This window comes from Pantherophis guttatus, chromosome 3, assembly GCF_059756535.1.
Source record: "Pantherophis guttatus breed Tessera chromosome 3, ASM5975653v1, whole genome shotgun sequence".
Taxonomy (NCBI): domain Eukaryota; kingdom Metazoa; phylum Chordata; class Lepidosauria; order Squamata; family Colubridae; genus Pantherophis; species Pantherophis guttatus.
In genome coordinates, this window is record NC_142065.1 from 107768713 (window position 1) to 107793125 (window position 24413).

A 24413-nucleotide genomic window follows, 5' to 3' on the forward strand; every position below is an offset into this window, starting at 1 on the left:
GAACTATCGCCAAAACTGAACACTTTAACAACAGAATAATCAGAGAAGCCATCGAGATAGAAAAACGCCCACACAGCATGAACAAACGAGACGATACCTCCCGCCTACCAGCCATTTGGAAACCCGCCCTTATTGACAAACGAGTCCCTAACACGACGAATGACACCAGACCCACACTCACGAGAGCCACACAGGATGTCACCACCACACATCCACGCAGAAAGCAGACTCAAACCCACACTGATAATGAGCCACGACCAAGGACCAGAAGCCAGACCGCAGCCGCATCATTAGCCACTTTAAACCCCTCCAATCCATACATGAAGCAGACTGACACCCACCATGAAGAGCTCGCACGGCCACAAACACGAAGCCAAACAACAACAACGCAGCTCACCAGCTCAAATCCCCCTGCAACTCAGACTAAGCTGAGCACAACCAAGTCCCCACCCAAACAGAACACACCCCCAGCCAATCAGAGCACAACCAACCCCCCATCCAATCAGAGCACAGCCAAGCCCCTAACCAATCAGAACACACCTCCACCCAATCAGAACACAGCCAAGTCCCCACCCAATCAGCTCACACCCCCACTAGCAGTTAAAAGGAAGAGACAGCTGCGATCTCACATTGCTCCTGGAAGCACGAAGCCGAGAACACCAGCCTGAAGATGACGAATGAGACTTCATCGAAACGTCGCCAAGACACTTCCAATTTTACGTGGGAGAAGACCCGAATAACCAAAGACCTACATACAAACACCCGCGAAAACCTGAGAAAACAAATATATATATATATATACACATATACATACATACATACATACATACATACATACATACATACATACATACATACATACGTAGGTCTTCTAGGAGCACAAGGCCAAAGACACCAGCCTGAAGATGACAAATGAGACTTCGTCGAAACATCGCCAAGGTACTTCCAATTTTACACCGGAGAAAACCCAAATAACCAAAGACCTACATACAAATACCCGCGAAAACCTCAGAAAACATACATATACATATACGTATACATATACATATACTACATATACATATACAGTTGCAAGAAAAAGTATGTGAACCCCTTGGGATTATGTGGAGTTTTGCATGAATTGGTCATAAAATGTGCTCTGAACTTCATCTAAGTCACAACAATAGAAAAACACAGTCTGCTTAAAATAATACTACACAAACATTAGATGTTGCCATGGTTTAATTAATAATGTAAACATTCACAGTGCAGGGAGGAAAAAGTATGTGAACCTTTGGACTTAATAACTGGTTGACCCTCCTTTGGCAGCAATAACCTCAACCAAACGTTTCCTGTAGTTGCAGATCAGACCTGCACAATGATCTGGAGTAATTTCGGACGACTCCTCTTCTCAAAACTGTTTCAGTGTAGCAGTATTCTTGGGATGTCTGATGTGAATCGCTCTCTTAAGGTCATGCCACAGCATTTCAATCGGGTTGAGGTCAGGACTCTGACTGGGCCACTCCAGAAGGCGTATTCTGTGCTGTTGAAGCCATTTTTTTGTTGAATTACTTGTATGCTTTGGGTCATTGTCCTGTTGCATCACCCATCCTCTGCAGAGCTTCAGTTGGCGGACAGATGGTTGTACGTTTTACTGCAAAATGTCTTGATAAACTCTGGAATTCATTTTCCCATCAATGACAACAATCCGTCCAGGCCCTGAGGCAGCAAAGCAGCCCCAAACCATGATGCTCCCTCCGCCATGTTTTACAGTGGGGATGAGGTTTTGATGTTGGTGTGCTGTGCCTTTTTTTCTCCACACATAGTGTTGTGTGTTCTTCCCAAACAACTCAAGTTTGGTTTCAGCTGTCCACAGTATATTTTGCCAGTAGTGCTGTGGAACATCCAGGTGCTCTTTTGCAAACTTCAAACGTGCTGCAATATTTTTTTTGGACAGCAATGGCTTCCTCCGTGGTGTCCTCCCATGTACTCCATTCTTGTTTAATGTTTTCCTTATTGTAGATGTGTCAACAAAAATGTTAGCATGTGCCAGAAATTTCTGTAGGTCTTTAGCTGACACTCTAGGATTCTTCTTTACCTCATGAAGCATTCTGTGCTGTGCTCTTGCAGTCATTTTTACAGGACGACCACGCCTAGGGAGAGTAGCAACAGTGCTAAACTTTCTCCATTTGTAGACAGTCTATCTTACCGTGGACACATGAACATCAAGGCTTTTGGAGATACTTTTGTAACCCTTTCCAGCTTCATGCAAGTCAACAATTCTTGATCGTAGGTCTTCTGAGAGCTCTTTTCTGCGAGGCATGGTTCATATCAGACAGTGCTTCTTGAAACCAGTAAACCCAAAACAGGTGTGGGAAGGGCAGGACAGCTGTCAGCAACCCATCCAATATCATCACACTGATTGGAGTCAAGGTTGGCTCACTCCTGGCTCCAATTAGCTCTTGGAGAAGTCATTAGGCTAGGGGCTTACATACTTTTTCCTCCCTGCACTGTGAATATTTACATGTTATGTTCAATTAAACCATGGCAACATCTAATGTTTGTGTAGTATTATTTTAAGCAGACTGTGTTTTTCTATTGTTGTGACTTAGATGACGTTCAGAGCACATTTTATGACCAATTCATGCAAAACTCCACGTAATCCCAAGGGGTTCACATACTTTTTCTTGCAACTGTACATATACATATACATACATATACACATACACATACATATACATATACACATATATATTAATTAATTTGTGGCCAATAAGATTTTCACTTGTGTACTTGCAGATCCACCGGGAAGTGGTCCCTGCCCATACTGTCTATGCCCTCAATATTGAAAGGATCATCCTGAAACTCTGGCATCCAAACCATGAGGAGCTTCAGCAAGACAAAATCCATCGGCAGAGGTTGGCTGCGAAGGAAGGCCTCTTAATGTGCTAAGACTGTTTCCAGTGCTGACTTTGGGCTGGACTAATATATCTTCAATGTGCCAGTTGGCATTTTGACTTTAGAATCTCAACATTTGCATTATTTTATGAGCACTTCCAGGTGGAAGTGTGAACATGTTTCCCATGGAAATATGACTCAAAGTGAAGAGCATATAAGTGTAAAACAAAGCCCTGATTGCTTAGAAGATCAACTACTTTGCTGATAACTTTCAACAAACTGAATACCATTAATTCTGAAAATCTTTCTGTTCCACTAGAAAATGGATATTGCAGCAAAAACCAAATTTTTGTTTTCATTCCATCCGTAATATGTAAGATGATGCTCTGTCTATCTGCAGTACAAAGATAAGAGTTCCTACAGTCACCAGATACATAGGGCATCTAAACTACTGCTTTGGGTTGTTTTTACAAACATACATTGTAAATATACTATACAAAACTTTGTTTTGTTGGTATTTCTTTTGTATAATTTGTGTTTATTTCATGTTGGAGAAGTCCTGGTTCATTAAAATAAACTTTATTGTAAAACAGTTTTCATTATAAAAATATTTTTTCTTTACTAAAACAGCAATATTTAAATCTGTGAAAAGTCCTTCAAATATATAATTATCACTCTGATTATCTTTTTAAATATATTTTGCCTCTGGGAAAGTAAAAAATAACCAAGTTGTTTGCTTAATTATTCAACAGAATTCATAACTCTTTAAAAGTGAATCTCCTTCACCCTAACATGTTTCACAGCAAAAATAGAGAATAGAGATTTTTTATTTGTGATTCAGCAGTATTTTGTAATATATCTAAATGAGGTAAAGATTGCCAAACAGAATGGTGAAAAGTTCCTTAGTCATAAATCATAGCTCCACAAAACCCAGAACTAGTTGACGTTGTACCATAGGAAGCACATTTTTTGTTCTGCAGATCTGTCTAGAGCCGTGATGGTGAGCCTATGGCACGCGTGCCACAGGTGGCACCCGGAGCCATGTCGGTGGGCATGCGAGCATTGCCCTAGCTCAGCTCCGGCGCACATGCACACGACAACCAGCTGATTATTGGGCCTTCTGGGCTCACCGGAAGTCGGGAAACAGGCTGTTTCCAGCCTCAGGAGGGCCTCCGGGGGAGGGAAGGCCCGTTTTTCACTCTCCTGAGGCTCCAGAGGCTTTCTAGGTCCCACCGGAAATCAACAAACAGACTGTTTCAAGCCTCCAGAGGGCCTCCGGGGAGGTGAGGAAGGCCGTTTTCGCCCTCCCTAGGCTCCAAGAAAGCCTCTGGAGCCTGGGGAGGGCGAAAAATGGACCTACCGTGCCCACCCCGCATGCCAAAAGCAGGGGGAGCTCGGTGGGGTAGCATGGGCATGCACGGGGGCAGAGCGCATTGAATTATGGGTGTGGGCACGCGCACGCGTGATCCCCCATACTCCCCCCACTTTTGGCACGCGACAGCAAAAAGGTTAGCCATCACTGGTCTAGAGGATTCTCAAGTTTCCAGTGCAAAGAAAAATCCCCACTTATTTCTAACAAATAAATTATAGAAATAAATCAAAAAGGTTATTTGATTTTACAAAGCTCTGGCACAGTGAAAATCACAGCAGGAGAACATTCATCTTCAATCTGTTGGTCATTTTCTTCAGTGAAAGTGAGAATAGGGTTTTTTTGGGGGGGGTTTACTCGGGGAAGAATTACTGCCATACAGAATAATTTGAATGTGTTCCATGTTAAAGAGACTTAGAAGAGATACAAGGAAGGTGATTTGTTGTCCATTCTAAAGGAAGAGAATGTAAACATATCTAATAAATGAACCTAACAGCCGGTTCATTCCTGTAAGCATGATTCTTCATTACTCAGATACTAAAAAGAACTCCCGGCACAGATTGTTCATCAAACCTCTCTTCAATCAGTGAAACGGAAGTATTCCATTTCAGGAGCAAAAGATCAGACTGGTCATAAAATACATCTTTCAGAACTGTGGTAAACAAGTTCATTTCCAAACAATTGCTGTTGATGTCAGTGGAAATGTGTCCTGAGGCCAGTCCTGTGTATGTTTACTTAGAAATAAAGTTTCATCTTCCTCAGCATGTCTTAATCCAAAGTATACATTTACAATTGCAAAGGGATTTGAAGTGGGCAGTCTGTGTCTTGCCTAGATCCATTTGCCCTGATAAAATCCATGGCTAATAAAATCAATTACAAATGTGCCCAGTTCAAATCCCATCTTAGCTATTAAATATCACAGTGACTTTAAGCCTTTGATCTTCCATATGCTACATGGAGATAAATAATGATTAGCTTTTAAATCATTACAACTACTGGGGAGGCTCGAGTTGTCAATCATATCAAAATGGCTATATTTCTACATAGAAGAAGTAGTGCTAACTCCCTTCGACCTGATTCATCAATAAAATAAGATGTCCATAAGATTTGGTTAAAAAAGTCAAGATGGTGGGAATGACTGCAATCAAAGCTCCATTTTTATAAAGTGTAAAAGAAGTCTCAAATATTTGTACAATAGTTTGCAGACACTTCTGCAGCTAGTCATTACATATCTGCAGCAATGTCCTTTTGCAGTACTTTTCATTTGCTAGAGAAGGACAGAAACAATAGGAAGCTGAAACATTGTGGTTTGAGCTATCTTTTGTATTCCTTGGAAAAATAGAACCTAGACTTTCATATTGCATCCTAGAAACATTGCTAATTTTTCTAGTCCTAAAACCTGATAGTTACTTTAATAGATACCTAATATAGATAGCTACGTATGAAAATGACTGAGTTTATTTCTTCTCTAGGTGCACCCAAGCAGATATCACATTGCCCCGAGCTAGTTATACTAGCACCACAGTTTCACAGTTAGAAATGTGCATTTAGAATATCCCTGACTATGATCACAATTAGCCCCTTGGGGCAAATTCCATTTATTCCATTTATTTTGTTCCACAAATAGAAGAAAACAATGTGCGCATAATCTGACAGGATGAAAGATGGGGCAAGCCCACTTTAAGTGATTTTGAGTGAGCAGTAATTAATTTGTGGAACACAAAATGAAGGAAGGGAAAAGTCCCATCTCTCTCTGCCTGGTGATTGATCTGTGACTTTCTCATCTCTGCTCCTCTGCTCAGAAACACTAGACTGAATGTGATTGGCCAAAGGGGCTGGCTGGGATTCAAGGCAGCCACTTTATATCTTTCTGAAAAAAGACAGGCTGTGTTACAGACAGCGAACGCTTCTGCCTTCTCACACACCATCTGGTTGTCTTCAAGGACACAATAACCACACGGCAAGATGTGCAAAGGATTAGCAGCCTTACCCCACACATGCCTGGAGAGGTGAGAGACAAGTTTATGCCTATCAAAGAGGAAAGTGATGAGGGTGATGGAGAGAGCGGAGACACTGCAGCAATCTGGCAGAATAAAAGCTTAGCCCATCTCTGTGCAGAAGAGATGCCTGCTTAAAGAAATGTTGGGAAGTTCTGTTCTCATTTGGTTTTGGAGGAATTAAGCAAGTGAACTGACCAAGCTGATGGCCTTTATTTCTCATTGGGCTTGAGATCAGAAAGGTAAATTACATTTGGACACAAAACCGTAAAAAAAAAAAAGTATGTTATAGTTAAAGACATAGTTAAAGAATGAGGAGCCAAATTCACTCAAAATACTGTTAAATCTACTGTGGGTGGTGGAATGATGTATTGCACAGCATGGGTTAGTAATATGAATTTTTCATTCAAACTAGCATAAGTAAAAGCTTTTTTTCTTCAGTAAAAATGTAAAAACGCTTTTGAAAGGAAAATTGTGGACAAGGGAAAGATTGATTCTCAGTTAAAGATATGATGCACTTTACAACTCTTTATCTCTCACACACAGACACTATTTCATAAGAATATGATGACAGTCTTACATGAACAGTTCTTGTTATATTTTGTTTGACTTTTTCTCATTCTTTTAATTACTTTCTTCCCAGCTTCATGCTAAAACCCAAGATATAATCAGAAAGCTACTGAGATAAATGTCTTAAGACAATTAAATCATCATCATCATCATACCATTGTTCAAGAAGTTTTTCAGGGATCATAAGACACTGATTTCTCTTAAGTTTCCATCCATTATTGAATACAATGAAAAAACAAGATCATTTTTTGACCTTTCCTTCACTCGCCCACCTACCCACACATTTACTCATTCATTTAAACAGTCTGTAAACCCTTATACCTCATTGTAGCTATTATAAAGAAGGATAAATTTAAATTAAAACTACAGGTGAGGACATTGTCTTCAAGTGCTGATAGTTTTATTTTCTAATTATCATAAAATAGCAGAATTCTGTCACGGTATTGGGACTAATTTATTTATTTGGGAAAATATTCCAGCAAATCCCCATCAGTTTATGATTTGAAATGATATAACCCACATCCATTGTTAATGTATTTACTAATTCTCAGTTTCACAACTTGTTTTGCATCAATGCACTAAAAGAACTAAAACTAAAAGAAAAGAAAAGCAGGTTTAAGTGCAATCTCTTTGTATTTCTAGTGACTAGATAAGGAAGGAAAAGAAATTGGTGTCTTAGATAATTGCAGGCCCTGATAAATAAACACTATTAATGGAATAAAATAAAAAAGAGCAGGATCTTAAAAATGAAACTTATAAATGATGAAGAGTGATGAGTTTCAAAAACTTTTCAGCAGCACTTTTAATTAGCCTGAAATGAACCAAAAACTGGCATTAAAACTTGATAGTAGCCTATTATCCCAATGGCCCAGCATAATGCAGGAGTAAAGAAACCTCTTGAATAACTTTGTTTTAAGGCTACTAGAATAGATAGATTCTGGATCTTCTTCCTGTATGTGTTTCTTTCTAAGATTTTACCTACTGCCTATAAGCAATTTTGACTCAGAAAGATTTTTTTCATAGAAGGAATTTGTTTTTTAGCCATGCTAATTATTTTTGCATTATTCCATAAAGGGTTCCTGAAAATATATCTGGGAAACAAAAGGGTGCAAATATACATGTCAAACCTCCCTAGATTAAGAGTAGCTTTTTATTTCTCAGTGTGAGTGTTTGTGTGATGGCCAATTAATTTTGGTGTACATTCTTCTCTGAGTTATGGCATGAATTATGATATAAAATGAGATTCCATTGATTGATAGTGGAAAAGCCAAGTCATTTAATTGTTCTCTTATATTTTTTGCCAGTTGCTTTATTTTATTTATCTTTTAGTGTTTGCTTAATGTCTGAAGACATGTTTTGTCACATCTTGGCATCATCAGGGCAATGCTGCTTTGCAATGAAAAGTTTGCCCTATCTGTTGTTCCAGAGAAAGAAATGGAACATGCAATGTTCATATGCATTATGCATATGTGGTATTGTCCTTTATTTCTTAGCTTGGATCTGCATTAAGATTTGACTCTTGACTTTGGTGATCACCCATGGGTAGGTTTCTTAAAACCAGTTTCAGGACAGTAATAAGAATAGGATGAATGCTTCACTATTAACATTTACCTGAACTTCTTTTTTTTTGAAATGAACACTGGTACCATTGGGATAGGAAATCTAATTCTCCTGTCCATATGCTTTTGACATGGGACAACTATATTAAAATGTTAAACTTTTATCTGCTATTGCTTATAAATCCAAAATGAGAAATACATCTATCTGGAGTCTAGTTCTCACACTGCCAGAGTTTATAGTGAAGTGTATAATGATTTCAACAATGTGTATGATGACGTTCTCCAGTATATTTACCCTTACAAAATAACTCTACCATTGCTAGATTCTTCAGCGACTGTTTAAGCAGCCCACTCAACATTTGTACATTAAAGGATCTGTATCAACCTGGAGAGGCCACCCCAGCTAACAGGGATAGCAAAATTCTACAGAAGACAGAATCAGGATTCAAAAGGATCTAGACCAACTGAAAAAGGCTAATTATTGGGGACAGAATGCCCCCCCCAAGCCTCCTCCAGTCTGTTCCGTTCATCCCCATCCTCTCAATATTTGCCTTTTCAGGTTATCAATTGTTGGCTCAGGAATTCTGGGAGTTGAAGTCCACAAGTCATAAAAGGGCCATAGTTGCCCACCTCTTAGTGTATCTAATGACAGCTCTGATGTGTATGGATATGAGTTTATATTCTTTTATCCATAAGGAATAAATGGGAAATTAGCACCTAAAAAGGTAATGGCCTTATTTTAACCCTCTTTAGTATATAAAACTAGATTTTTTTGGGTTGTATTATCTTTAGAACCTCCAACCGGGGTGTGACCCAGTACTACCAAAATATCTAACCAAAATGGGCAGAAAAATGTTTTTAAATCTGTGAATATCTAAAACATCCAAATTTAAATTTTCTCAGGTATGTGTATGTGCAAATATGTACATGCACAAAATATATGTTCGGTTCTTTATTTTGTAGTTTAGAAGACATAAGGTATTATTTCTATTATTAGGGCAGGAGCTTGAGTACACTCTGTGCCGTTTTAATGAGAGCATCCTTACTCAAGAGACCCTTCGGTCAACAAGGCGCATGGGGACCTGGCCACCCTTTGGCCTATGAAGAAGGCTCTTCCTGGCTCAAATGAATAGATTTCTTGGAACAGCTGATTAGGAAAATGGCCTTAGTATGTGCTGACATCCTCCAAAGAGATGGATGAGTAAAGCTTTCATTTCAAAATCTGAAGAACAGTTAAAAGGATAACATCTCAAAAACTCTGAGGTTTCCTGCCTATGGAAATAGAAATTAATGCAATTTAAAAGACTGATAATTAATGACATCTAGAGACTTTCAAGGGCTCCATTAGACATTACATCCTTTGATGATTTACCTTTGAAACACCTGAGGAAGAAAAAAAACAAAAGTTGCCTGTATGATTGATTGATTCACTTACGTATTCGATGGGCTATTCTTTACATTTAAAACCACTGAGTATTTTACAACAACTAAACTTTAAAATCAAAAGCAGTATGAAATATAAAGGGTAAACTAACAATTTTTTCAGAAGTTCTTTGAAGAGTTCTAACAACTAAACTAGCATGAAAATAATTTTTTTAGGCATGAGAGCAAATTTCCCTGAGACTTCATACTGAGTAGCAAAGCTTTGGGTTCAGCTGCTGCTAACTTGCCAGAAGTCTCTAAGGAGATTCCTTGTTAGAGGTGCTGCGCTTCCTTTCAGCAGCGCAGCTGACGCTTTTGTCAGGATTGGGATGCAAAATAATGAGAGGGTGTGAATGAGGATAACACTTGAGGTGAAATAAAGAGCTCAGTCAAGGCACTTTACAGGAATAATTTTAATTTAAACATCTGCTGTTCCCGATAATAGGACATGGAGGGCTCTTAATTTGGTTCATGGTATACAAGATCAGAACAGATCCCTGGCAGACTTGAGGTTTATAAGGACTATTTATAAGACAATTTTATAACAGATATCTGGCAAGATTAGTATTGTGCAATCTCTCAGCCTTATTCATACTATATTATGAGTTCCAGATTCTAGATATCTGGTACAAGTCACAACAGCACAGAAACATAAAATTAGTAGATTTTAGAGATCTTCTAAAGCCAGGAGTCATCAGGTGTAAACCATTGCCATCACGCAAATGACATGAATGATCTTACTTGCACCCATGTATAATGATTTACCCTTCCTTAAATACCTACATTATTTGTGCCTTCTCCGTTTCCCCATCACATTTTCCATAAGTTTTGTTTGCAGAAATGATCCATCACGGAGAAAAAAAATCCATAGATTCAGTTGTCTATCTGGAAGTACTCTAAAGCTGGGTTCCATTAAAGCCAGCACCGAATTAAGGCTATAATATGACCTTAGGTTTGTTTGGGTTTTTTTGGTTAATATGTTATCTGAATCCAAGGTTGTGATTCCAAGTGGCAATCCAGATTTTACGATTTAGCATTTTGTATGAACTCAAAGAATTATGACCTAGTCCACAAACTATGATTAAACAAATCATAACTTTGTGTATTCCATGAACACAACAAGATAAATATATTTAATTTCATGTGTCACCAATCAGGCTTTGTCCTGATAATCAATAGTCTTCATTAACACTAACTGAATCATTAGTACAGTTGATACGTGGGATGAATAGGTAGAGCTGATTGTTTTGAAGAAAATAACAAGAGGAAGGTGTATTTTGTGTGTTCAGTGCTTTGAGTTACTTTTAAGTAAAAAAAGGTATGTGAACAACGAAAACCAATCAGAGGGAGAGGTGCAGTAGTGGGTTGCCCCCGGTTTGCACTGGTTCTATAGAACCAGTAGCAAAACCGGTGGGAGGCTCTGCCCATCGACCCCGTCACTAAAACGTTTCTGCGCATGCACAGAAGAATGTGCGCGCAGCCCCGCTGCAAACCAGTAGTAAAGGTAAGGAGAACCCACCCCTAGAGAGGTAGCCTCAAACTCTCCTTGTTTGACCTAAGTAATCTCTTTTGCAAGAGATTAATCATATTTTGCAAACTTGGAAGTGATATAGTTGAAGATTAATCCTCTTTTCCTGTTGCTACAATAGAAAAGCAAAATCTTAGCAGATAGCCCACCACAAGAGACTCCCATAAGAATGCTGTTTCTTTATATTTCCTGTCCTGTCCAGTCCCCCAAGCTTCATAGCGCAGTTGAAAAAGGAAAGCAGGGATGGGATGGCTAAGCCTTCCTCAGTTCTGCCTCTTGCCGTACAAGCCCTGCTCAGGCAGTTCTGGACCTTGGTAGTTTGATCTGTCATGGGTCTGGGGGATATCAGGTTGATACAGAGCCAATCAAGTAACTAATTTGATTGTGTTGGTTGCTGAGGGTGGGAGGAGGGTATGGGTTTATACTCTAGGTTGCTATGCTGTGGCTATTGTAAGCCTCCCAGAGTAACCATGTGGAGTTGGGTAGCCATATAAATTTGTTAATAAGCAAATAAATATTAAAACCGGCATACAGTCATAATAGAAAATACCAAACTTCCATTCCCTATTAAAACTATAAGAGCCTCTGTGGTAGAGAATTATTTCACAATTTAGCCTAACTCTTCTGCCATTCATCTAAATGAGTGAGAGATAAGTAGGAAAAATATTATTTTAATAATTAATGACTTCAGCTGAAATTAAATGAAATAGGATGACAGTAACTCTACTGACTGGGAATGACAGGAGCTGTGGTCAAACCGATCTAGAGATAGCAGGTTATCTGAAGTTCGATCAGGATATCTTAATTGAACATACTGTGCTATTTTCAGTATGTAGAAAGAATATAACAGATTTGGATCTCATAGCTTTCAGTAGAATGCCCTGCCGCTCAGATGGAGCATCTTTTTCAATCTTGCATTTAGAGGAAACTACTGTATGTTCATGTATGCTTTCATAATTTTTCTTTCCAGAGCCAAAGAAATCAAGACAAAATTGGGCACACTCCTCCAGAAGCCAGACTCGGCTATTGACCTGATTATCCCTTACCCAGAGAAGCCTGCAAAGGTTCAAAAGTAAGTATATAATAATTATTAGTCTCTTTACCACATGTCCATACTCAACAGTTTAGGAGATGGAAAGGTTTCCCATCCCTGATTAAGATATGCTTTAATCTGCATATGGAAAGACAATAAGGGTGCATAATTGTGGTTTTGGATTATGAAGACCAGCCAATCACTTCTCATTACATACGTTCAGATATATAACTTGGTGGAAGAATCAAGTGTCCCTAAATATTTTACTACCATCACAAAATGACACATCATAGGGCAAAGATGGTTGGATTCTTCAACCTTACAGTATGAGATCCGGGGTTAAGGAAGTTAGAAGGCACTCCTTACTGTGGATATTTATTCACAATATTCTCAGATGATGCTCACAGGAAATGTGTGTAAATTCCCCACTTTTTGTTGGCTTCACTCATAACAGCAGACTGACATAAATTTAACATGTGGAACTTTTCCTGACATGGAGCTAGATGGGAAACGTGTTGCCATATCCAATTCTATAAGACTACTGTTTAAATGCAGGGCAGAGGTAGTTCTCGATTTACAACAATTCATTTAGTGACCATTCAAAGTTACAAAGGCACTGAAAATGGTGACATATGACTGTTTTTCACACGACCAATGCAACATCCCCATGGTCATATGATCAAAATTTGGGCACTTGACAACTGACTCATATTTATGTCAGTTGCAGTTTCCTGGGGTTGTGATTACTTTTTGTGACCTTGTGACAAGTGAAGTCAATGGGGAGCTGGATTCGCTTAACAACAGTGTTACTAACTTCACAACTGTGGTGATTCAGTTAACAACTGTGGCAAAACAGATTCTAAAATAGGGCACAACTTACTTAAGAACTGACTCATTTAGCAATAGAAATTTTGGGCTCAGTTGTGGCCATAAGTGGAGGACTACTGGAATTGTTATATTCCAATGATTCTTACAATATTCACAATGCCTTAGAAAGGGAAATCACATGTTGGGCTTCCACTGGTGGGTAAATGATACAAAACTTAACAGATTTAAAACAAGCATTTAATAACGAATTTATTTCCATGATACATAGGACAAGATACATATTTCATTTTGGAAAAGGCAAAATCAGATCAGCCTGAAAAATATTTCTGTGTTTGTCTCATAATTCTAGTATTTTTGAAACTGATGGTGTCAAGAAGACTGGTTTTACTAATGAAGAAACTTGTGATTCCTTATTATGTTTTTTTTTAAAGACCCAAATCCACTCCTTTCATTAGTAGTGTGGAATGTGGTGACAGTTACTTTGCAGGGAGTGTAGAAAAGATAGAGGGAAGAAAGGGAGAAAGGCATATCTCCCTACAAAAAGGCAAACTTGCTTTGTATGTTAATTATAAGAATACTAAGGTTTTTTTCCTGAGGATCTTTGTCAGATGCTGAAAGCTTTAAAATCTTCCATCCCTGCTTCCCTGATGAAAAACAATTATGAACACAAGAAAATGCCTCTACTTCTGGAGTAGATTATCATCTACAAAAGCTTAAATAGTTAAAATGTGTTAATATTTAAGGTGCTGTTAAACCGGGATGCGGTGGCTCAGTGGGTAAGACACTGAGCTTGATCGAAAGGTCAGCAGTTCAGTGGTTCGAATCCCTAGTGCCGCATAATGGGGTGAGCTCCCGTTACTTGTCCCAGCTTCTGCCAACCTAGCAGTTCTATAGCACGTAAAAAATGCAAGTAGAAAAATAGGGACCACCTTTGGTGGGAAGGTAACAGCATTCCGTGTGCCTTTGGCGTTTAGTCATGCCGGCCACATGACAATGGAGACATCTTCAGACAGTGCTGGCTCTTCGGCTTTGAAACAGAGATGAGCACCGCCCCCTAGAATCAGGAACGACTAGCACATATGTGCGAGGGGAACCTTTACCTTAAGACCCTCATACTGTTTGCCTACTTTTTATTTTATATATATTTATTTTCTTTGCTACAACAAACTGACACAATTTGTCCCTCTAGAAGGTTTTATATCATTATTGTTCGACCAAATTAGAAGCAGGCAAATTTAAGAAGAGCTATGTGGGTGAAAACAGTGTTAAACTGTAGTGATACATTGATATGACCATTAGAAAAAGTGGCTCCATTTCTGTTTATCTGTGGACTTCAAGAAACTTGCTGCTGCCCTGCCAAAGGCTAATTGCCAACATTAATCACTGTCATTTTAATCTGTGAGAAAGCAGTCTCCCATCTGTACCAAAGACAAAGTAGTTCCAGGAACTGGAACAAAATGAACACCAGTAGCACTGATGCTATTAGGGAAAAAAGTGGCCTTAATGCACAAGGGGAACCTCTCTGGCTGATTGTCCCTGAATCTGTTTCCAATTAGGCTGTAAAAAAAGACTCAGCAGACAGACTGATCTAAAGATTGCACGATGACGGACAAAGTTGATAGTAGCTTAATTTTAACCACTGCTACAGACAAATTAGGTAGATCATGCACTCTTTTCAGAGCCATTTGGAGCAAATTAGGCTGTGGGTTTATGGGCTGTTTTGAACATCATAATTCCCTTGTCATGGCAATGGAAACAGATGTGGTGAGGCAGGTTCTCCATGGGTCTTCAGGAAGGAAAATGTTTGGTTTCTCATTGGGGAGGAAAAGGAAGACCAGGGCTGCTCTAGTGATGAGAACAAAATTGTAGGTATCTGATCCCAACCCCTGCTGGATTCTGGCAGTATATTAATTTGAGAAATAAAATTTACTAAGCAAATTAGCCTTTTTTGCATAATTATTATTTTTAAATAGAATCATGTTTCATAATTTGGTCTGGTCTAATTTTGCTCAGAATGCAAAGATGCAAATATTTGAGGTTTCTTCCCCTGATTATTTTCTGCCCCTTCTTTGGCCTGAAGAGCCCTTTGCCTCAAACAATTAAGCAGATCTTATCTACGTGGACATAAACTTTTATTTGATGAAAGCCGATTCTCATGAACTTGAATGTCATGCCCCCAAACCACTTCCTGCATTTATGCAGAACCAAGGGAGGCCTACGAGTCCTGGATTAAAGCCAGGAAAAATGGTCTTGTCTGTTGACAAGATAAAACTTCTCAGCTTAATCCAGTAAAATAGAAATGATTTCTTTACGGTGGTTCATTCCAGTATAAACCGGTTGATTAAATAGGGAGGAGGTTAAACAAACAATTATGTTTATTAAAAAAGGATATGTTGCTGATAAGAAAAACATTCATTAATCACTCATTAACATGAGGTGAGGAGATTTGCTTGATTATAGGCACTAGCCACTTTTAAAGTTGGCCAACTTGACCTGCCCCTTAGGGTCTTTCTAACACAAGTCTAGCACTGTTTTGGAAAAACACTACATCTGGGTCAAAAACCATGGTATGACTGACAGTCCACATATGCAGTGAAGTCTATAGGCTGAAACCTATAGGTATTTCCTGGAGGTTCTTCCCTCATTTTTTTTTTAAATTTGATTTATATGCCGCCCTTCTCCGAAGACTCAGGGCAGCTTACAATGCGTTAAGCAATAGCCTTCATACTTTTGTATATTTTATACAAAGTCAGTTTATTGCCCCCACAATCTGGGTCCTCATTTTACCTACCTTAGAAAGGATGGAAGGCTGAGTCAACCTTGAGCCTGGTGAGATTTGAACTTGCAGTAATTGCAGGCAGCAGATGTTAATAACAGTGCTTTAGTCTGCTGCACTACCATTTATTCTGCACTCCTATGCCACATATCCTACTTGTCAGTCAGGCACAGGGTGAAGCAGGAAAGAGAAAATTGCTGCAAGGGAGTGATAAATATTAGCAGCACTTAAATGCAGAGCATGGATTGGAATAGGCAAAAATGGTGCTGCTCCTGTAAAGTAAGAAATAAAACAGTAGACAGTAACCTCACCTGCAAGTCCTTGTGAGAAGAAGCAACAAAAATGTGGAATGCATTTATATGAGATAAACAATAAAATAAGTAAATAAATGTGAACAGGTCTATAGTTGTTTCAAAGACTTGTTAAACCAGTGTATAGAAAAGAAGCATGTGTAATGCCTCACCACTCTTACCAAATGCCAGTTAGGTGTAATTACAAGAGCAGATACAATTGTGGGAGCCAGGTGTGAGATCTTTCTGGCAACCTAAGCCATGGAGGGCAATGCCTAGCAATGTGAGGGAAAGAGTATGGCAGCTGCAGTCTAATGAGGCAGAGAAGAGCTGGGCAGATGGTAGTTTATGACTTCAGGTTCACCAACATAATCACTGAGGCATTGCAGATGGCTCACGTCGCAAGACATGTGTCAGGAGAAGAAGCAAAACACTACTTTGAAACTGGAACAGCTACATATGAATTTAATCTGCTCCATGACATTAGGGCAAGCCAAGCCACTGACTGAAGGAGATGTCATAACATTATGCCTAAAAATGGTTAGTGGGACATCTTTGTCCTGTAGGTAGGAGACATGAGGACAAGCCCATCTCTTAACTGATACGAAAACGTTCTAAACCAGGGCTGTCAAACTCCCGACCCGCGGGCCAGATGCATCATGCGCTGGCCACATCCATGCCTGGTTTAGCAAAGAGGCGGGGCGGGAGGGAAAGTCCCGATACATCATGTGATGTTCGCTGTGATGATGTGAGTTTGACACCTCTGTTCCAAACCATTGACTAACCTCTGATGTCATAGCATGTCACTTTTTCCATTCTATCCTTTATCTTCTTTTTAACAGAATAGATGATTTTAAATAACAACCTTCTACTCATTATCATGCAAAAAAAATTGTGTATGCAGTTAGTCCAGTGCTACTGCAGTTCTATAGCAGTTGACCTATAATTTTATTCATTTATACACATTCCCATTCTACTTTTTATATACATCCCTTTGTTTATTAAAAGTGCTTCATAAAAATACTGTGATGGCATTCACAGTGAAAGAAATGCAGCTTCAAACTTCTGTTTCCTGGTTCAAGAATGTTCCAGAACTACACCCAGTTTTATGTCTTTTGAGCCATAGTAGTCAATGTCTTACTAGTGAGTTCTTTTTTCTCTTAGACTTGCTGGTGTCTGTATGGACTTCTATAGTAGTTGCTATTTTGTCTTACATTAATACTTTAATTTCAAATCCTTACAGCCTGAGTAAAATCAGATAATTAGTATCCACTTTGTCATGGGAGTCCATAGCATACTCACTTGACACAAAAGCAATCATTTTCTTGACCAGCGTGGGAACTGATGATGAATCTGTGGGAGAGATAAAACCAGATCCCAAAGCCACAGCCAAAGCAGGGGAAAATTCAAACTTCAGATTTTGAAAAATGAAATGAAAGAATGAATACTCAGGGGAGGGAATACTGTCTGCGTGGAGAACAATTATCCTCCATTTAGCCCCATTCTGCTTTATACAGAACAACACAGAGTTGAAAATAAAAAAGATGAAAGGAATGACAAAGGCCTAGTGAGGGCTAGTATTTTTGGATGGCCCCTTATTCAAAGGCCAAGTAGGGCTACCAACACAGCATGAAATTGTATATGAGAACTTCTCCATGGGGAGGAATAACAAACAAACCTGTTGGATTTTCTTTTCAGCTGTACAATCAATGGACAAGAATTTTGGGAATTACAAACTGCAGATTCTGGAGATATAAATATTAGAGGTCTATCAGAGTCCAAATAATTCCTAATGGGATGCCAGGATAGTTAAAGGATAGTTAAATGTTAAAAGGAGAATATGAAGAACTGTACTTTAAATGTTTATGTAATCTTTCAGTATCAGAGAATAACCAAAAATAGTCCTATCACTCCAGCCCTATATAAACTGCTTTCTCTCTTGCACCATAAGATGCCCCATAAGAGTCTCCTGCTTGAACAGGGGGTTGCACTAGAAGACCTTCAAAGTCCTTCCAACTCTGTTATTCTGTTTGATCTCCATTTTTCCTCAAGTTCCACTACCTCAAAGAGATAGTCAGCTTTTGCAGACTAATTTCCGACCTTACCAATTTTCTCTGCCATACCAATTCTCTATTCATTAACAAATTAATAGACACGTTTATCTGATCATATTGAGCAGCAGAGGAAAGTACATTTTATTGAAATGGCGATAGGAGCATGAACCTGCTGCCTGAGGCAATCTATATGTTCCTAGTTTTGTCTAGGCCTAATCCAAAGTCTATGGTACCATCTAACTCAGGGGTAGGTTCTACTTACCTTTACTACCGGTTCACAATGGGATCACACGCACCTAAGGACAACTTAAAGCTGTGTCAGATGACATTATAATGGCATAGGAAGGCGGCTGCTGGGCCATATTTTTGCCACAGTTAGCTTCAAGTGAGAGAAGGCTAAGAAAAGTTACAGAACTGATGAAAGAGATTATAAATAAGTTATAAAATAATGAATAAGGTACAGCAATCATTCAATAAAAGACTGTTCAGGCAGTACCAATCCTTTTCTGACTTGTTGATTTAAAGAATATGCTTTTATATATTTTATATATTTTCATTTTAATATTTACAGGCCTTCCCCAGAAGAAACTTGGCAGTGGCGCAATTCCTTGGAAAAGCTCCTTCAAAACCCTTGTAAGACTTTTGTAAAGATCTCCACATAATTATCCTAAGAATAATAAAATTTAGGCCATGAGAAACTACAGTAAAGCATTGTTATGTCATCTATGGAGGAGTCCTAAGATTGCAACTGCAATAATAACTTATTATCATATTTGTCATTTAGTATATTTGCATGAGTCTTATATGCAGTATAAAATTATACCAGTCTGAATCTCAGATCAGAAGCAGAAAGATCAGCGTATACCTGGGATATATTTCTATCAACTCAGTTAGTCTCATTATCTGGATGTATATAATATACCGTGTTTCCCCTAAAATAAGACATCCCCTGATAATAAGCCCAATAGGCTTGTGAGTGCATGCACTAAAATAAGCCCCCCCTGAAAATAAGTCCTCCCCGAAAATATTTAAAAGCATGGGCAGTCGGTCCCCATCATTTCCTCTGGTTTCCTCCACACGCCCCAAAATAATAAGACCTCCCTGAAAATAAGGCCAAGTGCTTATTTCGGGGTTCAAAAAAATATAAGACAGGGTCTTATTTTCAGGGAAACACGGTATTAACCTTGGTTGGTTTAGTCTTTTTATGTCTTAACAACATTTTTCTAATCCAGCCTATTTGGTTTAATAGAATAAAATGATTAGAATGAGCTGGAAGGGACCTTGAAGGTCTTCTAGTCCAGCCCCCTGCTCAAGTAGGAAAACGTATACCATTTTAAATAAGAGACTATCTAAACTCTTTTTAAAAACATACAATGATGGAGGGCCCACGATTTCTGGAGGCAAGCTGTTCCGCTGGTTAATTGTTTTCACTGTTAGGAAGTTTCTCCTTAATTCCAGGTTGCTTCTCTAATGTATTGTACAAATCCAGAAAAGCAGGCTAAGTGCATTGTGTGAACCAACTTGTATATTAAAAAGGCTATAATAAAGAAATGAAAATCTGGGAAATTCATTATGTTTCAGGCAACTACACATACATGAATTTGTCCCATAAACAAGAGTATGAAGCAAATTCAGTTTCCACTGAAGGCTGTAGGGAGAATGTGGGTGAATGCAGGAACTGAGAAAGTATGTCTCCCCAGATAAGAGTCAGCCCAAGGCAACGTACTGACATTTACAACAAAATCACATTTCCTTCCCCTCCCACCCACCACATTCCATGCTTAAAATGCAAGAAGAGTTCAGTTCAATTTTTCTTCAACCCTGAAGACATTTTCTTCCTCTACCCTCTAAGTCCAATAAGACTCAATATACACTTCTACTTTCCTGCTTTCCAAAACCAAAAACTGTGAACAAGTCTTTATCTATAGCAGAGATTTTCAAATTTGCTCAAGTTGTATGTCAAACCTGATTTTTTAAAAATCCCAAAAATAATCAAGAGGGTGGGAGCTTTGTATTTTAGCTGACAAACTCCCCTTTCTCTATACTGTATCTTAGTGAATAAAATTCAGGTAGTCCTTGACTTATGACCAGAATTAAGTCTAAAGGACTTAATTGCTAAGGAAGAACAGTTGTTAAGTAAGTCGCACCCCATTTTATGACCATTTTTTGCCACAGTTGTTAAGCAAATCAATGCAGTAGTTAAGTGAGTCTGGCTCCCCCCCCCCCCGACTTTGCTTGTCAGAAGCCAGCTGGGAAGGGTACAAATGGTGATCACATGACCTCAGCACACTGCAACTGTCATAAATACATGCCAGTTGCCAAGCACTTGAAATTTGATCACGTGACCATGGGGATGCTACAGCAGTTGTAAGTGCGAAAAACGGTCATTAAGTCCCTTTTTTCAGTGCTGTTGTACGTTGAGGATTACCTGCATATGTAAGGTGCTTAGTATAGAGCTGATTTAGGAAAAGTAAATCAGCTCTATACTAAGCAAAAGTATGTTCCAGGTTGAGAATTACCTGTAATTAAAACTCTATGCAAAGAACCTGGGGGCGAGGGGGAGGTTTAGTCTCTTGTGGAGAGTTTTTCCTTATTCCTTGTGGCAAGGCTAAGGGAAAAAACTACTTTCTGTAAGGGCGTAAGGAAAAAGAACTTTATGCAAGATATCAAATTCAAGACTGGCAAAAGAGACTACAGCAGCCTGAGGAAACAGGTTACCTCTATCACGTTTATCGACCAAACTTCATTGATAGTGCAATTAGATGTGGTAAATGGTAAATGCAGCACATCATTTTATATATTTTAATATATGAATATGGATTTTTCTCTGAGCACAGTACATCATTTTATATATATTAATATATAAACTCTCACAGTTACTGTTTTTGAGCCAGGTTTCGCCTAATCTGTATTTGTATCTTTGTTTTTCCTGCCCAGGTGTAAAACCTTGCTTTTCTCCACATTAAAATTCATTTTAATGTTTAAATTTGATTTTAATTATTGAAATTAAATACACTGAAAGAAAGGAGTCCAACATCTTCCAAAGCATCAGTTTCATAATCTTCAAGCAACTCTTCCAAATCACTGCTAGTTGAATTTTGAATTGAATTGAATTTTGTGTTAATTGTCCTGGAAGAATTTTTTTAATCTCCAGTTTAGAATTATCTTGCATTACAGATATCAATTTCATATTCCCCTCCTTTTTTTCTTCTGCACTCTATCTACCTTTTTATTCACTATACAACTATGCACTCAATATCTTTATGGTTTTCATTTGGAGTTAACACTCCAAATTTGTAGTGCACAATAGAGGATTAATTAGGAAACTATATTAAAAAAAAATAGTGTAATTCCATAATTGTAATTGACATTTTTAAAAATCATTTTTTCTTTGTGCAGATGGCCTTGCCAGCTTCCGGAATTTCCTCCAATCTGAATTCAGTGAAGAGAACATTGAATTCTGGATTGCATGTGAAGATTATAAGAAGACCAAACTGCCTACCAAAATGGCTGAAAAGGCCAAAAAGATCTATGAAGAGTTTATCCAAAGTGAGGCTCCTAAAGAGGTTAGTTGTTTGCCATTAACAGAATGGAGATAAAATCCTGGCTTTTGTTAAGAATTAGGGAATTAATTTCTTGAAGGTGTCCTCATGATTAGGTTCCACTGGGTGCACACCTAAACACTTATCCCTTACATATCCCTTACAGAAGAAATTGCTGGTTTCTTCCAGTTCTATATTATACTGAACAAAAACTGTATTTGTGAATGTTACAAAATAGACATCAGAGACAAGTCTAAGGAAGGTGTGCAATGGAAGAGTGGTCATTAAAAATTACAGGATAAACAATGCACTGAAAGGTGATCCATCAATCATACAAAGCATACCAACACATTCCTACAAAGAGTCCAGTGGTGGGATTCAGACGGTTCACACCGGTTCAGTAGAACCGGTAGCTAACTTATTGTTCAGTTCGGCAAACCGGCTGAAAGCCCTCCCAGGCTGACTGAAAGAAAGAAAGAGGAAGATTCGTTCACATTTGGGGTTGAGAGGCAATAAAATCTGAAGGAGCTGGTTTGTCCAGGCATTCCGAGCAAGAGAGACATGTGTTTTAAGGAAGGAAATTGCCTTTTTCTCCCATGAAGCAAAGCTGCACCTTTCCCAAGAGAGCCGAGCAGAGAATTCCCCCATGAGGGGAGGGAGGGGGCTGTGAGGAGGATCCAACTGGGCTACGAGGGATCCCTGCAGATCCTCTCTGCCTCTTCCTGGTTTAGCTGAGGGTTTTAGAAGGCTTCCCTTTGGATTGGGGGGGGTGTCTGTTTGTGATCCTCAAGGCTGCCCTTTGCCTCTTCTCATCCAATGCAGTAACTCTTCTTATGGCAGAAATCTTCATCTGTGAAATGAACGGGGGGGGAGAGGGGTGTCCCAGCCATACTTCCAGCCCCAGAGGAGGAATTGGCGGTTCTGAATTGGGGGGATGAAGCGTTTATCTCGGACTTTTGAGATAAGAGGGGCCCGAACAACCAGCAGCAGTAATGGAAATTTTCCCTGCCTGCATGTCATTGGTCTCTGGGCAGAGTCCTTTGTGACTTCACCCGATGGAGGAGAGAGTTTGGCGCAAAGAGACAAGTGGAGAAATTGGGAGGGGGGATGTGTTTAGTATTGGGAGGGAGGCTGCCGCTCAAGGTGAGGGTTCATGGCAGCCCCTGAAGGGATCCTCCACTTTCTGTGCTCTCTTCATGATTCTCAGCCAGTATGCATGGAGGGGTGGACTAGATGTCCATTTAGGTTCCCAAACTGCCCCAGGGAGCATTTAAAGGGCGCCTGGTCCTTGTCTGCTTGGGGGAGAGAAAGGGTCCCTGAAATGGGGGGACTGGGGGATTGGGCTGACTAAGGAGGAGAAGGGAGGGCCTAATCCGGAGAGAAGGTCTCCTGGGTGATGGGAGGGGAAGGTCAGCCCCACTGCCCGGACATCCCCCAGAGGCAGGGGGGCAGCTCCACAGTAGGGGCTGGCTCAGAGGCCAAAGGACTGCAGCTGAAACAGCCCATATCCAGAAAAGGCTCTTTCTCAAACATTCCTCAGGGGGAAATCTATTTTTCATAATCTGAGTATCCTAAGGACTGTCTCTGGCTGCTCTGTGGTTCCAACACCCTCCCCCCCCACTGTTGGCAGGGATCTTGATTGAAGCTCCCCCCACCTAAGCTGCCTGATGTCCACTGACCTTCTCCCGTCCATGGCTCTCAGGGCCACCCTGGGGCTTCTCTCTGAGTGGAACATTTTCCAAAAGGAGGGTGGTGTCAGCATTCCTTGCCCTCCCATCAGCTTGGAAAAGGGTCAGAGGAAAGAGATTTCTTTGCCATTCCCCCCCCCCTTAAGAGGAAACAGGGCCATTTGGGGATTATGTAGGAATCGGGGGCTGTTCCAGTTCATCTATGCAGGGGGGTACTTTTATTTTATTTCCTTTTGTTTTTCTTATGTCATAGTTTATAATCTTTTTTAGTCATAATTTATATAATGTATAAATAAAATCATAATTTATATTTAGATAAATTGAATAAAATAAAGGATAAAATGATACACATATAAATCATAGGCTCCATTGGAATAATCTGTTTAGGCTGAGTCTACTTCTTGTATAATGTATTCCCTGACAGATAGTTGCCCAGCCTGCAATTTGACATATTCAACAAAGATCAACCTTGTTTTAATAATTGTTTCTTGAGCTCATGTGATAGTGCTGTATATCACTTGTAAGAATAGTAAATAAACTAGATTCAGTGCCTGGAATGATAGAGGTATATAGGCAAGCTACGAAATTTCATTTTAATGTATGCAAATTAGTGTATGTTCAAAGTGACAATAAAGTTATTCTAATCTAATCTAATCTAATCTAATCTAATCTAATCTAATCTAATCATGGAGCCCATCCCTGTCCTCCAGCTCTGCCGCACATGTGGGACAAGCCTCCCGCGATAGCCAACCTGACCCTGGGACGAGCCGGATTGCTTCAGCTGCGAGGAGCCTGGCCTATGGTTTCCATCACCCAGGCTTCCTGAAGGTGATGGGAACTGCAGCCCACTGCAGCTGAAGAGTTTAGCTGAGCCACGAAA

At 39.4% G+C, this 24413-nt stretch overlaps 2 protein-coding genes across 5 annotated transcripts in view; both read left to right on the top strand.

Moving 5' to 3' along the window:
• Positions 1 to 3469, top strand: part of TADA1 (transcriptional adaptor 1) — a 31596-nt gene extending 28127 nt beyond the window's left edge. For both annotated transcript variants that reach the window (XM_034409783.3, XM_034409784.3), the window contains exon 8: positions 2779 to 3469. In XM_034409783.3, coding sequence (XP_034265674.1) covers positions 2779 to 2931 — 153 coding nt within the window. In that variant the 3' untranslated portion in view covers positions 2932 to 3469. The remainder of the gene's footprint in view (positions 1 to 2778) is intronic.
• Positions 3470 to 6087: 2618 nt separating this feature from the next.
• Positions 6088 to 24413, top strand: part of LOC117661203 (regulator of G protein signaling 5) — a 44952-nt gene continuing 26626 nt past the window's right edge. For 2 of the 3 annotated variants that reach the window (XM_087891143.1, XM_087891144.1), the window contains exons 1-4: positions 6096 to 6255; positions 12293 to 12394; positions 18875 to 18936; positions 21703 to 21869. In XM_087891143.1, coding sequence (XP_087747269.1) covers positions 6212 to 6255; positions 12293 to 12394; positions 18875 to 18936; positions 21703 to 21869 — 375 coding nt within the window. In that variant the 5' untranslated portion in view covers positions 6096 to 6211. Of the gene's footprint in view, positions 6256 to 12292; positions 12395 to 18874; positions 18937 to 21702; positions 21870 to 24413 lie in introns of all 3 variants that reach the window. The other variant, XM_087891145.1, reaches the window with a different exon arrangement.